General features: G+C 35.2%; 2 protein-coding genes across 2 annotated transcripts; one reads left to right on the top strand and one right to left on the bottom strand.

The window, feature by feature from the left end:
* Nucleotides 1-281: 281 nt before the first annotated feature.
* Nucleotides 282-8,573, bottom strand: LOC144441935 (EF-hand domain-containing family member C2-like). The gene is made up of 11 exons (XM_078131204.1): nucleotides 8,390-8,573; nucleotides 7,327-7,666; nucleotides 6,566-6,789; nucleotides 5,469-5,828; nucleotides 4,605-4,743; nucleotides 4,176-4,341; nucleotides 3,796-3,938; nucleotides 2,983-3,179; nucleotides 2,666-2,799; nucleotides 1,962-2,252; nucleotides 282-1,292 (listed from the first exon to the last, which is right to left on the bottom strand). The coding sequence occupies exons 1-11, from the start codon at nucleotides 8,429-8,431 to the stop codon at nucleotides 1,085-1,087; spliced, it is 2,244 nt and encodes a 747-aa protein (XP_077987330.1). The 5' UTR covers nucleotides 8,432-8,573; the 3' UTR covers nucleotides 282-1,084.
* Nucleotides 8,574-8,964: 391 nt separating this feature from the next.
* On the top strand, nucleotides 8,965-11,207 carry LOC144442046 (cx9C motif-containing protein 4-like). Its single transcript, XM_078131318.1, has 2 exons — nucleotides 8,965-9,106; nucleotides 11,059-11,207. Exons 1-2 carry the CDS (start codon nucleotides 9,037-9,039, stop codon nucleotides 11,205-11,207), a joined length of 219 nt encoding a protein of 72 aa, XP_077987444.1. The 5' UTR covers nucleotides 8,965-9,036.
* Nucleotides 11,208-12,281: the final 1,074 nt, after the last annotated feature.

Raw genomic sequence — 12,281 nt, 5'->3', positions numbered from 1 at the left:
CAAAGTTATTAAAGCTACCATGTACATGTCTGATGACAAAGCTATTAAAGCTACCATGTACATGTCTGATGACCAAAGCTATTAAAGCTACCATGTACATGTCTGACGACCCAAGCTATTAAAGCTACCATGTACATGCCTGATGACCAAAGCTATTAAAGCTACCATGTACATGTCTGATGACCCAAGCTATTAAAGCTACCATGTACATGCCTGATGACCAAAGCTATTAAAGCTACCATTCAGACACAAGCGTCAAATAACATGACTCACAATCAGTATTTCAAAACAAAAAGTTTATTTCAATAATAACAATTAGAATACACAAGGATATCTGGTATAGTTTACTGACAGAAGGATGTGAATAAAAAATGACATATATCTGTATCAATTACACATACTGTCGGCTCTACCAAAAACAAAAGTTAACTTTTTATTAGCTTGCTTCATATTGTTTGTTACTTACACCAAAAGGAAACACCATCAGACTACCATCTGTGGTGTTCTGGCAAAGACTGCACTTTATGGATGGGAAAGAAATAACTAACTCATACAAGACATTAACAATTTTTTTTATATACAAGCAATTATCACAATTAAAATTGTGAATTGAATCATTTACAAAATAAAAGCATTTGAGGCACTATATATGCATTAAAAAATTCCAAGCCTAGAAAAGGGGTTCAAGATCAGTTTTGTTTTATTCAAATTTCTTTTTAATATTCTGTACAGTTTATTTATTTTGGTATGATTTAATCAGTTGCACACAATTGGCCCAAAATATGCTCACAAAGTTGCAAATATTAAGGTACGTGTTTCTTCCTATAGCCATCTGACATCTGAAAATAGGTTGAAACGTCCTGTTTATCTTAAACACTGTCCATATCAGTCAGTAGATGACATTCATCTTTTTTCAAATTTACAGACCCGGTAAACAAACCATTTGGTTATTTTATATATATATATAGTTCATTGAAGTAGTTTTCTCAGTTTGTCATATCGTTTGTACAGAGTGCATCAAGTATTTGATCCTGTCCAGACCGCGGTATTGTGTTAACATCAGCAATATACTATACACATCAACTTATTGCTTTGCCTCACCAAACAGTGTCTGCATGAGGGCAACATAGTTGACATACTGGATACCATCAGAAGGTTTGTTTCCTGTCCACGTCTGGTCTAGTGACATTGGAGGCTGTGTGTATTTGACGTTAGTGATTGGATTCTCTCTCCAGTTCAGGAGTCTGACAACGTTGGCATAGTTAACTTGACCTTGCTCATTCATCTCCATTCTATGACAGATAACAAAATACATATATTAGAAAATATGGTAAATATTACTTAAATATAAATGTATTGAAATGATTTATTCATGACTTTGATAACATATATTTCCAATCTGTAAAATGTAATGAAACGTCAACATTGCAAAAAGTAATATAAATTAAAAATGGAAATATTTTTATTTATATACACACATGTAAATCATATTTGGAAATTCAAATATGGTTGCCACTTGTGCAATGTCCAATTGCCTGTGTGTTGAAGCAGGTGGAAATTATAGTACAAACAGATCAACCAATATTCCAACCCAGATTGCAGTGGTAAAGGCCACATGAACTAACTGCTCTGCTACTGATAACCCCAACGTTACAATTAAGTGTGTTACTATTTGTATGCCCTAACAAGCACTATGGAATTTGTTTCTCAGTCAAAAAACATTTACTTGATTGAAATACTAGTATTAATTTATTGTATGAATTCCTACTGTGTTGTACTGGCAAGGAATATAACTTTATGGAAGTAAATATGTTTACGAAAACTGATCTAAGTGCACTACAGTCAACAAGAGCTATGAAAAATATGTATGTGTATGCCTGGGTAAGTCTTAACACCAGATGATTTTTAGGGTATATATTTCCACTGAAACGGATCATTTTATTGAGGACTGCATTCCTTACCTTGAAATTATTGTCCGGAGAAGATCATCTGGGATGGGCACATGGAAAGCATGGCAGACCTGTCGGATTTGTTCAGGATCAATGTAACCAGAACTATCGGTGTCTTGATGGGTGAAAGTCTCTATCAATTTACCAAAGATCTCAAAGTTGTTTTTACGGAGCTGTTCTTGTGCAATAGACACAAGAACACTAAGGTCCACCTTCTCTTCTTGTCTGTCACTGAAGTAACGTGCTACGGTGATGATTTCATGATCTGTTAGATTGCTACTGGCAATCTGTACCAGTAAGTTTCTGTTCATGGCAAAAGACAAAACATGGAATTTTAGAATCAGGTTTTAAATAAAGTTGGGGGACAGACATTATTTGAAAATGACATTTTACATTTGATAATATGTACCTCCTCCTTCCAGCATACTGACTTATCGACTTTAAAATTTGAGTCTTTTTTTTTTTAGTATTTTACTTCTAAGTAGGGAACTCAAGATGTCTTTGTTATCGAAAAGTTAATTAACAAATGAAAATGATACCTAATCATTCTGTGCGATATAATTACATCAGTGTGATACAATCCCATACCCAAAGAATATGACCACAGATCAGTGCGACACGATTAAACATCGGTGTGATAACATTGAATTAGTATTTGATATGACCCATACAATATAATCAAATACCAGTATACCCTAAAAATGACTCGTCCTTACCTAAACTGTTCATACTGTACTTTGCCTTGGTTTTCTGGGTCATTCCTTCTGAAGAAATCAGCAATGTGTTCAACATTAGCTTGTCCAAAGCTCTTCAGTTTGCTTATAATTTTTCCAATGTCAGCAACAGGAAACTATAAAACAAAAGACAGAGAGTACATTCAGTTATAGTTCATACTACCTGACTTGCTAAACTCAGTTAGGATAGTGGAAATAGTGTTGTACCATTAAGTCCTACACGTCTACAGGTAGGCTATAAATAACTATAAAATAGAAATGGTTGGAGTAAGATTAAAATGAAAGAGTTCAATACTTACTTCTCCAGCTTGTTTCTCCATGTAACGAAGAGCATATTCATCTGCATCAGTAAGTATAAACATATGACAATTGAAGTCAACTCGACTACCAACATACAGATCTGAAGCCTGGTAGTATTCAGATAATGTGGTGCTGAATCGTGGCTGGTTAGGTTTCTTGACACGACCTCTCTCCAAGAATTTACCTCCAATGATACCTGGCAAGATAAAAAATAGTTTGTGATTAGTAAAATTGTGTAAATGAATGAGTGACAAATAACATAAATGTTTAATAATATCATAACTAATAGGTTTCTTTCTACATGAAGCCTGTATATTATCATAATTTCATTCACCTCTGAATTTATGACAAAACTTAAAACAATTCCTGCAATAGTATTTTACCTCATGCTAGCGGGTCAAAATAGAACAAGGTTGACTTATTCTCAGTACCTGCAATACCATTTGACCTCATATTAGAGGGAAGTTATGGTGTGGACCAGGAAATTACGTGTTTGTTATTTTTATAATGTGCCTAGGCAGTAATATTCTATTTCAGATACATGGAATTATATTGAATGTACATCACCATGAAGTTGAACTATATATTTTTCTGTTTATTCCATAATTTATGAAAATAGTATCTTTGTTTTGACAAGTTCTGAAAGTTTAAATCTACTTTAATGGGATGACAGCATAGTTATAATTACACTGAACAATAACTTGTGTTGTTCTGCCCTCATTAGTTGGTCTAGGTAGTGAAAGGGGTTGACCAATGCATGAGTGTGTCCTGACGTGGCTTGTCTTACTGACTATGGGAGGGAAACTACCTACCTGAGTTTCTTTGTGGTGGTTCAAATACAGCAATAGTATCATCTGATAAGAAGTATGAAATGATAAACCTTCTATCCATATCAATGGGTTTAGTTGTATCCAGACGAGCCACGTATCGCAGCACGTTGCTGTCAAGTCCATGTCTGACGGAGGAATACAACATCAGAATTGTTAAATTACACACAATCTCTACACATACAATAACAAGTTTAAGACACCAGGAGACAGCAATATATTAATCAGGGAAATTATGATTACCAATTGTTAAAATATGACCCCTGAAAGTAGTTTGGGACATTGTTTTGTCAGACGTCAAGGAATCTTTCAACTAAAGGCCAAAGTTGAAACATGCATAGATCTTATTAGCTTAAAGTTCTCACCTGTCTCTCTCCATAAATTTGACAAAGTCTCTACGTGGTGGCTTAGGTAGGAGACCCATACATGAACATAATGAGTCTTCCTCAGATCCAAATCCATTGTATGGTGGCCATTGTTTGCCTTGTCTTGGCATTGGATCACCCTTGTATTTGATTGGAGCAAAGTTAGCTACACAAAATAAGAATATGAATACATTAGGAATGAATGAGCATCACTGTAAGTAGTACAGACATCAAACAGAAATCTATTGTGGCCTTCATTGTTAGATCTATTACAGTAGAAATGAAGACACCTTGGTTGTTCAGTCATGTGACATGATATTTTTACACACACTCAGACAACTTTAAATGCAAAAAAACAATTTTAGAGGTGATGTGCACAGTAGGAATGTAGAAATAGACAAGTTTAGTATATTTAGTATTTGGACTTACCAAGACCATACTTGGTGCTATAATATTCCTTAGTAAAGTCATCACAGTCACACAGGACGTACTTTCTTCCCCAAACATTGAGGACGGAACCAATTTGAAGATCACTGTCCTTGTAATAATCAGTTTGTACAGCACCAGTCTGCAACAAAATAATCATAAATTTTATCAGACATCTTTGGCAAATCATGTCACATTTATCCTCGACTATATTTCAAAATATTCATACTGACAAAAAAGAACAAACTGAATATGTGTAGTTAGTATAGACTGTAAGATATGACATTCATGTCATGCTATCAGCCAGCACTCGCCGATTAAGAAGCATGATTGGGTTGAACAACACGACTGTATTTTACAGTCTAGTTCTACTAGTATAGATTTATATTTAGTTCTGTTCAGTGTGCCCTCTAATGATACTGATAGCCAAATTTTATTGTTGTGAGTCAAAATAAGAAAAGCTGGGATTTCTTTGTGAGTCACCACATAGTAAGAGACAGGAGAACACCAAATTTTCGTGCGTCACTAGAAATTGTGTGTGTCAGCTTAGAGGGCACACTGGTCACCACATAGTAAGAGATAGTGGAACACCAAATTTTGGTGTGTCAATAGAAATTGTGTGTGTCAGTGGCGTATCAAATTGACTTAGAGGGCACTGTTTTTTTTCAAACATCGTCAGGTTTTGTCGTATGAAAATGAGTTATAACTTATACAAATATAAACAATAATGAAAATTTTGGAATATGAGCTATATTCTATTCTTCCCAAAATACAATTTATTGAAAAAGATACTAGAGACAGTTAGCAATTGGTGAGATGGAATCCTGTAAAACTATGCATTGAGCTTGATTGCCACAATTAACTCACCTTCAAACTATCAAGGATATATCTTCCACCCTGTCCCATGGGTCCAAATACATTCAGCACTGTACGGCCAGTCACTTCACCTGGTTGTCGTAATGACTCTGGTGCTTGTTTCGGCAAACGAGCACGACGCAGAAACATTGGAGCTGCATCGCGACCAGAATTAGCTGGAATAACTTCACGGATCTCAATGGTATCATCAGCGAGGAAATAGTGGAGAATCATCTCACGAGAATCTCCAAACATATTATCAGTGTCATCCCAGTAACAGTAGAAACGTAGTACATGACGATCATGATCCAAGAACTGTTTGAGTGTGTCAACTTTTTCATAGGGACGTAGAGGTTGCTGAGTGAAATCCATCTATTGAAAGGAAAGAATAAATATCAATTATACCATACTCAAGCCAAGTTGTTCCCTTTGAACAGAAAATATGGATTATATACCCCGGTCATTCAATGCCATGGCAACTTGGGTCCACATCACTGATTTTGCAGTATTCAAAATATCAATGTCAAAACCTTATTTTTTCCTAATTTTTCATAAATTATGCTTATATTATTCCCCAATATTTTACTTTATTCTGCCAGAATATACTAGTGACTCAAAGTTACACGGCTCCTTAGGTCACTCATATTTTCTTCAGATAATATTGGGGAATATTATATAAGTATAGTTTTACACTGGTTTGGAAAATTGACTAAAGGCTAAAAGTTTCGTATTTGATATGTTCACCTTTCAACAGGAAAATGGTCTGAAATTTGAAATAGATCTTTGTCTTGAATATCACTGATGTATCTATGTATTAAATTTTGTAAAAATGTATTTCCCATATTTTTCAATGGAGAGATACATTTCATGTATTTGTAATGATAAAAATACTGTAACTGTCATCAGCTATACAAACATGAACTTTTTACAACGCCCAATATCTAAGAAAAATTTTTAAAAGTGGGACAAATGTACACAACACCTGGCAAAAGAACTGTTCACCTGCTGAGACAATTAGGGTACATTGTATTATAAATTTTACTCTTAACATTTCATTGCCAACTTTTAAAGAACTATAGTACATTGTACCAGTTAATTCATATACTTACGTCTTTCCTATGCTCTGTGTAAGGATCACTTGGTATATCATCGGGTAAGGTAACCCTCACACCAAGTTTACGCAGAAAGTTGTATGTAAACTGATCACAGTTTGTAATCTTGAAAGTACGTGAATAGAAGGTGATTTCCTTGCCAACATTGAAATCTTCTACTGTGTAATATTGGTCGTCATTTGGTGGAGGCAGTGGAATACGATGGCGTCTGATCAGGGTACCTAAAACCAACACATCAAATGATTTTCAGTTATCATTCTTATACTTTGTATCCCATGCCAATGAGATGATGATCTTACCAACCGATATATTTCCATTTCAATTCTCATCCTCTAAGGAAAAGAGGGAGGGGAACATTTGTTGAAGTCTATATGATTATGTAGCCACGATGTCATACTTGAGAAGAACCCTTTCAATAATACATGACATACCACTGTGATTACCTCACCATGAGCTTTCAAGTAAAGTAAAGTTAAATTTCAACAACAGCTGTGCCACAGTATGGCATCAAGTCTCACTTTGTTCATGTAACATTGTAACTTTTTTGTTACAATTCATATGTATACCTTCTCGATATCAGTTGGGGGGGGGGGGGTGTTTCAACAAAAAGTATCCATCCAATCAGACAGCCATTGTTTCATGTTATATACGATCAAATATGATATTGGAAAATAAGATTACACATTAATTTATTAGATTACAAGAAAATTATAACTATTTATATGTTATAACTGAACTCTATAAATTTGACAACATACCTTGTGGGATACCACTATTCTTTACTTGTGGTTCTGTCACCTGGATAGAGTCATCTTCTAAATAGAAATAAACTCTACATTTCCTTATCCTGAACTGTTCTTCCCTCTTCTCATGGACAGCTTCTTGGAAGTAGCCATCAAAACACAACACTTGTCTGTCAAAGGCAACCCATGCTGGTGCAGCGTTGCCTTCACCCCTAGGGATGTTGCTATGTCTTGGTTTGGGTTTCTGGCCTAGAAGTCTCTGTCCACCAATACCTGGTTTATGTTCACCAACTAACATAGATACATCATTGGTGTAGTCAAAGTGGTGGGATTTGCGGTGATTCTCCTGTCCAAGCTGGAAATGTCAAAGAAAATGTATTTTTAGGAGAACAGAATTGTAATGTTTCTAACCATAACATAGTAACTACACATATACCTACAAACAGACAGTAGTTAGAGAAAGTTATTATATTCAAATTATACCTTCCCAGCTATTCCTTATTTGCAATAGTTCACTATACCCAATAACAGTAATTTGGTTGTATATGTTCAGCTATTTAAAGCAAAACAAAGCAAGGCAAAACAAAATAATATGAATGTTGCCATTGTTGTGGTTGCTAATATTATCTCCTATCATATCAACCGGGGCAAGGCAGTGTTTTACATTCAGTCTACAGTTTATTTACAGCAGCAGAAAGTAAATCGATGGGACATTTACTTATGTTTTTCCAAAATAATTTGGCACACATGACAAAATCATTTCTTGACATAAATACTGAACCACAAATCGTATGATCCCTATGGTTATGGTACATAACATTATCAGTGGTAAGGAATTGTCTGTGTCTACATTATAAATGCCCAAATAATATTCCATTAAATTTACTAAAATGACGTTCTTGGCTTTCTTCTGCACATTGCTTATTATGACGCGGTATGTATTGGGATTTGCAAAGTTTCTCTGTCATCTTTTCAATGACCCACCCTCGATCATCTTCGTAATAGTCAGCCATGATGTTGTCATGTGCACGAAGTGGTTTCCAAACACGAGAAAAATTGTTCGTAAACTGAGACTTACTTTGGAATTGAAGGAGTTTCCCGGTAGAAATGGCAACGACATATTTAGTCGCTAACGTCTGGCCTCCAAAATTCAGTAATGCACGAAACTAGTCGCGATATCGAAGAGAAATCGAGAGTATCTCAGTTGTATGGGGATCTCAGTGATGATGTCCAGTTGCTGAGTGAACCACTGCTCAGTTCGATTCGGTGTTGACTGGTTGCTATCGGGATCTCCGTCGTGCAAAATATTCATCCGCAGATTTTAAATTTTGCAGATATATTGCACCAAAATTATTCTATTAACGTTTTTATTTATTTAAACTGTATACAGCAATTAAAATAGTTTTTTCAATACTTAAGACAGATTATCTTTGGAAATAAAGATTTTGCACTACTTATCACGCGTAGAAAAATAATTCTTTGTCTATTCGTAAAAAGGCATAGCATAGCAACCAGGAAGTAAACAATGATGTTTGTTTTATGCTTCGTTTCTCCACTGTTGGTATGAACTACGCTTGCGCAAATTTAAGTGCTATTTAAACTTCTCCCACAACACACTTCGGTAAATATATGTCCCAGCTGATAACATCGAATCTACACGTGAATCGGTGTTCACGACTCATTAGGGTGATTTAACGAAAAGAATAATGCACGAAGACTCTAAAAATGTCACAGCCTCAGAAGAAGACAGAACCCTGTAAAAAATATGCTTGTGAAATTCAGAGATGTTTGAAAGGTATGTGAGATTCTGCAACAGGGCTTCTTGTAGTACAAGAGACTGTCAGCGATTTGGCCCAAAGTTGTTGTCACATGTTGTGTACTGCAAAAATCATAGTTAAGACTATTGTGGAAAAAAATTACACTGCCTTCAACATTTTCTACAGTAATATTACAATCAACTCAAAAACTTCTATATATAGTGCAATTCACTGATTTTGGTTAGGTGAGTGCATAGACACTGTCTATGGTTAGTGAAGAGGTTGACATATACAGCGGAAATTATAATTGTATTCACTATTCAGTTTCAGTGTTCAAATATGTTTGATAAGAGCCATGTTCAGCCAGGCTACATCAACAAAAACTCACATAAATAAACTCTGCCAAACTAGTGTAAGTAATAAACTGTGATGCAACCAGATCCATACTATAGACAATATGTGTGAAATTCAAACTACCCAGCCTAAGTATATAGTCTGGTTGCATCAGCTCATTGGAGTTTATTAATTGTACTAGTTGAACAAATATTACTTATCTAAGTTTTTGTCCAAGTTACTTGGTTGAATGTTGCTCCTATCAAACATGTTTGGTCATTGAAATTGAACACAGTTGTCAGTTCTGCTGTACCCGATTTCTCAGGGAACACACTGTCCTCTTTACAGCAATACTAGCTACAAAACATTGTAGCATATTGGGTATGGTAGCATTGATGGACCAATTCTTGTCAAAAATGATTTTTAGCACAACTGAACTTGTTCAGTAGTGCTATAGGGATCGCCCGGCGTCTGTCTGTCTGTGTGTGTGGATGTGTGTGTGTGTGTGTGTGTGTAAACAACTTAAAGTCAAAAACCGCTGAACCGATTGCCACGATATTTGGTGGGTCCATTACTTTGGGTGTCTAGTTGGGAAATTGTTCAAATCAAAATGATCGCATCACAGGTGTGTGATTTGGGTCAAAAAATGTGATTTTTGGTCAAAAAACTTAAACTCAGAAACTACTGGGCAGATTGGTGCGAAATTTGGTGGGAACATTCTTAAGGGGGTGTAAAGTAAGATTTGTTCATGACGGGATGATTCCATCAGTGATATGCAAATTAGGGCTAAAAATGTGTCTTTTTGGTTAAAAATCTTTAATTCTAAAACTACTGAGCAGATTGGGCTGAAATTTAATGGGAATGTATCTAGGGATGTATGGACGAAGAAATATTAAGCATACCATGATTCCATGAGTGATATGCAAATTAGGTGTAAAAATGTTCATTTTTGGTCAAAAACTTATATCTCAAAAAGTACTTGGTCAATTAGTCTGAAACTTGGCAAGATGTTTCTGAAACTGTTATTCTGCAGATTTTCTTAAAAACATTTTGACAAAATTGGCCCTAGCAACCATGACCACACCCTTTAGCAACAACCAAATGGCAGTATATTTTGGTCAGATAACAACATCATCTGGTAAGCAAGTGAGTAAACATTCAAAAAATGTATGCAAATACTCTAGCAACCATGACCACGCCCATAGCAACAGCCAAACGGTGGTGTATTTCACAAAGATAACAATAGGGTTTAATAGATAATTGAATAAACATCCAAAAAATGTATGTAAATTTGCATAGCAACAAGACCACGCCCATAACAACAGCCAAATAATCACGTATATTGCAAAGATAACAACAGGAATAGAAAGACAGATGAATAAACATTCAAAAAATGTATGCAAATACCCTAGTAACCATGACCACGCCCATAGCAACAGCCAAATGGTGGTGTATTTCACAAAGATAACAACAGGGTTTAATAGACAATTGAATAAACATTCAAAAAATGTATGTAAATTTTCCTAGCAACAAGACCACGCCCATAGCAACATAGACTAGCATATGGATAAACATTTTTAAAAACTACAGTTGTGCTACAACGCCATTGGCGGTATTTTTTGTTGATGTCTTTGTGTTTTCATTATTTTTCTCACAGCTCACAAGTACAATGAAACAGCCTGTAGAGATGTGATTCGGCAGATGGCAAAATGTTGTGAGAAATTTGGTACTGAAGACTCGGATTGCTGCTCAGGATTCAAACATGCACATGGAACATACCTGAAAAGTCTTGGACTTAAAATGTGAAATATATTGCCATGGTAACTTGAAATATGAGTGTAGTGCAGTGAGTGTGATAAAATAAAAAAAAGATGTAAATCATGTAACAGATATGCAAAGCAGAAAATGGGAAATATATTACCATGACAACCTGATACATGTCTGTGCATTGATTGTCATACAATGAAAGGAATATACACTTTCATAATAAACATTAAAACAAACAGTGCGAAATCTATTACCATGGTTACTGGTGTCATGAGTGCAATGATTATGAAAGAAATATGCAAATCATGTAATATATATGCAAAACAGCTCAGGATGTGTTTTATTTCCTACTTCTGTATTGAGTTGCTATGTTGTACAGACAAAAATCAAAGGGAAGGTATATAGACTTAGGAAGAACAGTACCACACATGATATATTTTCATTGAAGATAGAAGATAAAACATAAAAACAAGTATTGATTTGATAATATTGTTTAGGATGGAAACTGCTTTGACTTGAGATATTCTCATAATAAAATCTCAGGTCCTCTTCTGATACTCATCGTCTTAGAATACCCAGTGTATAAACCACAAAATGCTTTGGTGAAAGATCATTCTCATTCACCGGTCCATCCACTTGGAACAAACTCCCATCCAGCCTCCGACTCGCCATCTCCTTATTATCTTTTTGCTCAACACTTAAATCTCATTTCTTCAAGCAGTAAATCACTCTGTCATCATTACTTAGTTCCTTTCTGCTTCTGTCCTCTGCGCCTAAAGCGCAGCGAAATTAGGCACAGTAAAAATCGCGTTTATTATTATTATTATTATTAAATACAGGAAGGCCATTACAATCTGGAAGGTTGTATGTACCTAAATGTATACATGTAGAAGTTACTTTCATTAAACTTTGCACAAAGATGATACTTTAATGTTCAAACTATATTCACTGTAACCATACCATGCTTTATTAAAACCCAGCCATCTATCTGACAAATAACAGTCCTTCATTTTTTTGTGTGAAAGAAAGTCAAATATATGTACTTTTTGTTGCCATGGGTTACATACAACCTAAGAATGAACTTGAGATGTGTCCTTGGACTCTAGAGGGCGC

This window comes from Glandiceps talaboti, chromosome 11 (assembly GCF_964340395.1).
Source record: "Glandiceps talaboti chromosome 11, keGlaTala1.1, whole genome shotgun sequence".
NCBI lineage: Eukaryota > Metazoa > Hemichordata > Enteropneusta > Spengelidae > Glandiceps > Glandiceps talaboti.
Note: the sequence above shows the minus strand (reverse complement) of the source record. Positions and strands in the feature narration are given on the sequence as shown.

Bases quoted from the DNA above. Each gene is read 5' to 3' on its own strand.
- LOC144441935 (XM_078131204.1), bottom strand. From the start codon at position 8,431: ATGTCGTTGCCATTTCTACCGGGAAACTCCTTCAATTCCAAA. The intron at 5,829-6,565 runs GTAAGTATATGA...TCCTTTCAATAG, and splicing joins ACACAGAGCATAGGAAAGAC to ATGGATTTCACTCAGCAACC. The intron at 1,293-1,961 runs GTAAGGAATGCA...TATCTGTCATAG, and splicing joins CTCCGGACAATAATTTCAAG to AATGGAGATGAATGAGCAAG.
- LOC144442046 (XM_078131318.1), top strand. From the start codon at position 9,037: ATGTCACAGCCTCAGAAGAAGACAGAACCCTGTAAAAAATATGCTTGT. The intron at 9,107-11,058 runs GTATGTGAGATT...TTTTTCTCACAG, and splicing joins AATTCAGAGATGTTTGAAAG to CTCACAAGTACAATGAAACA.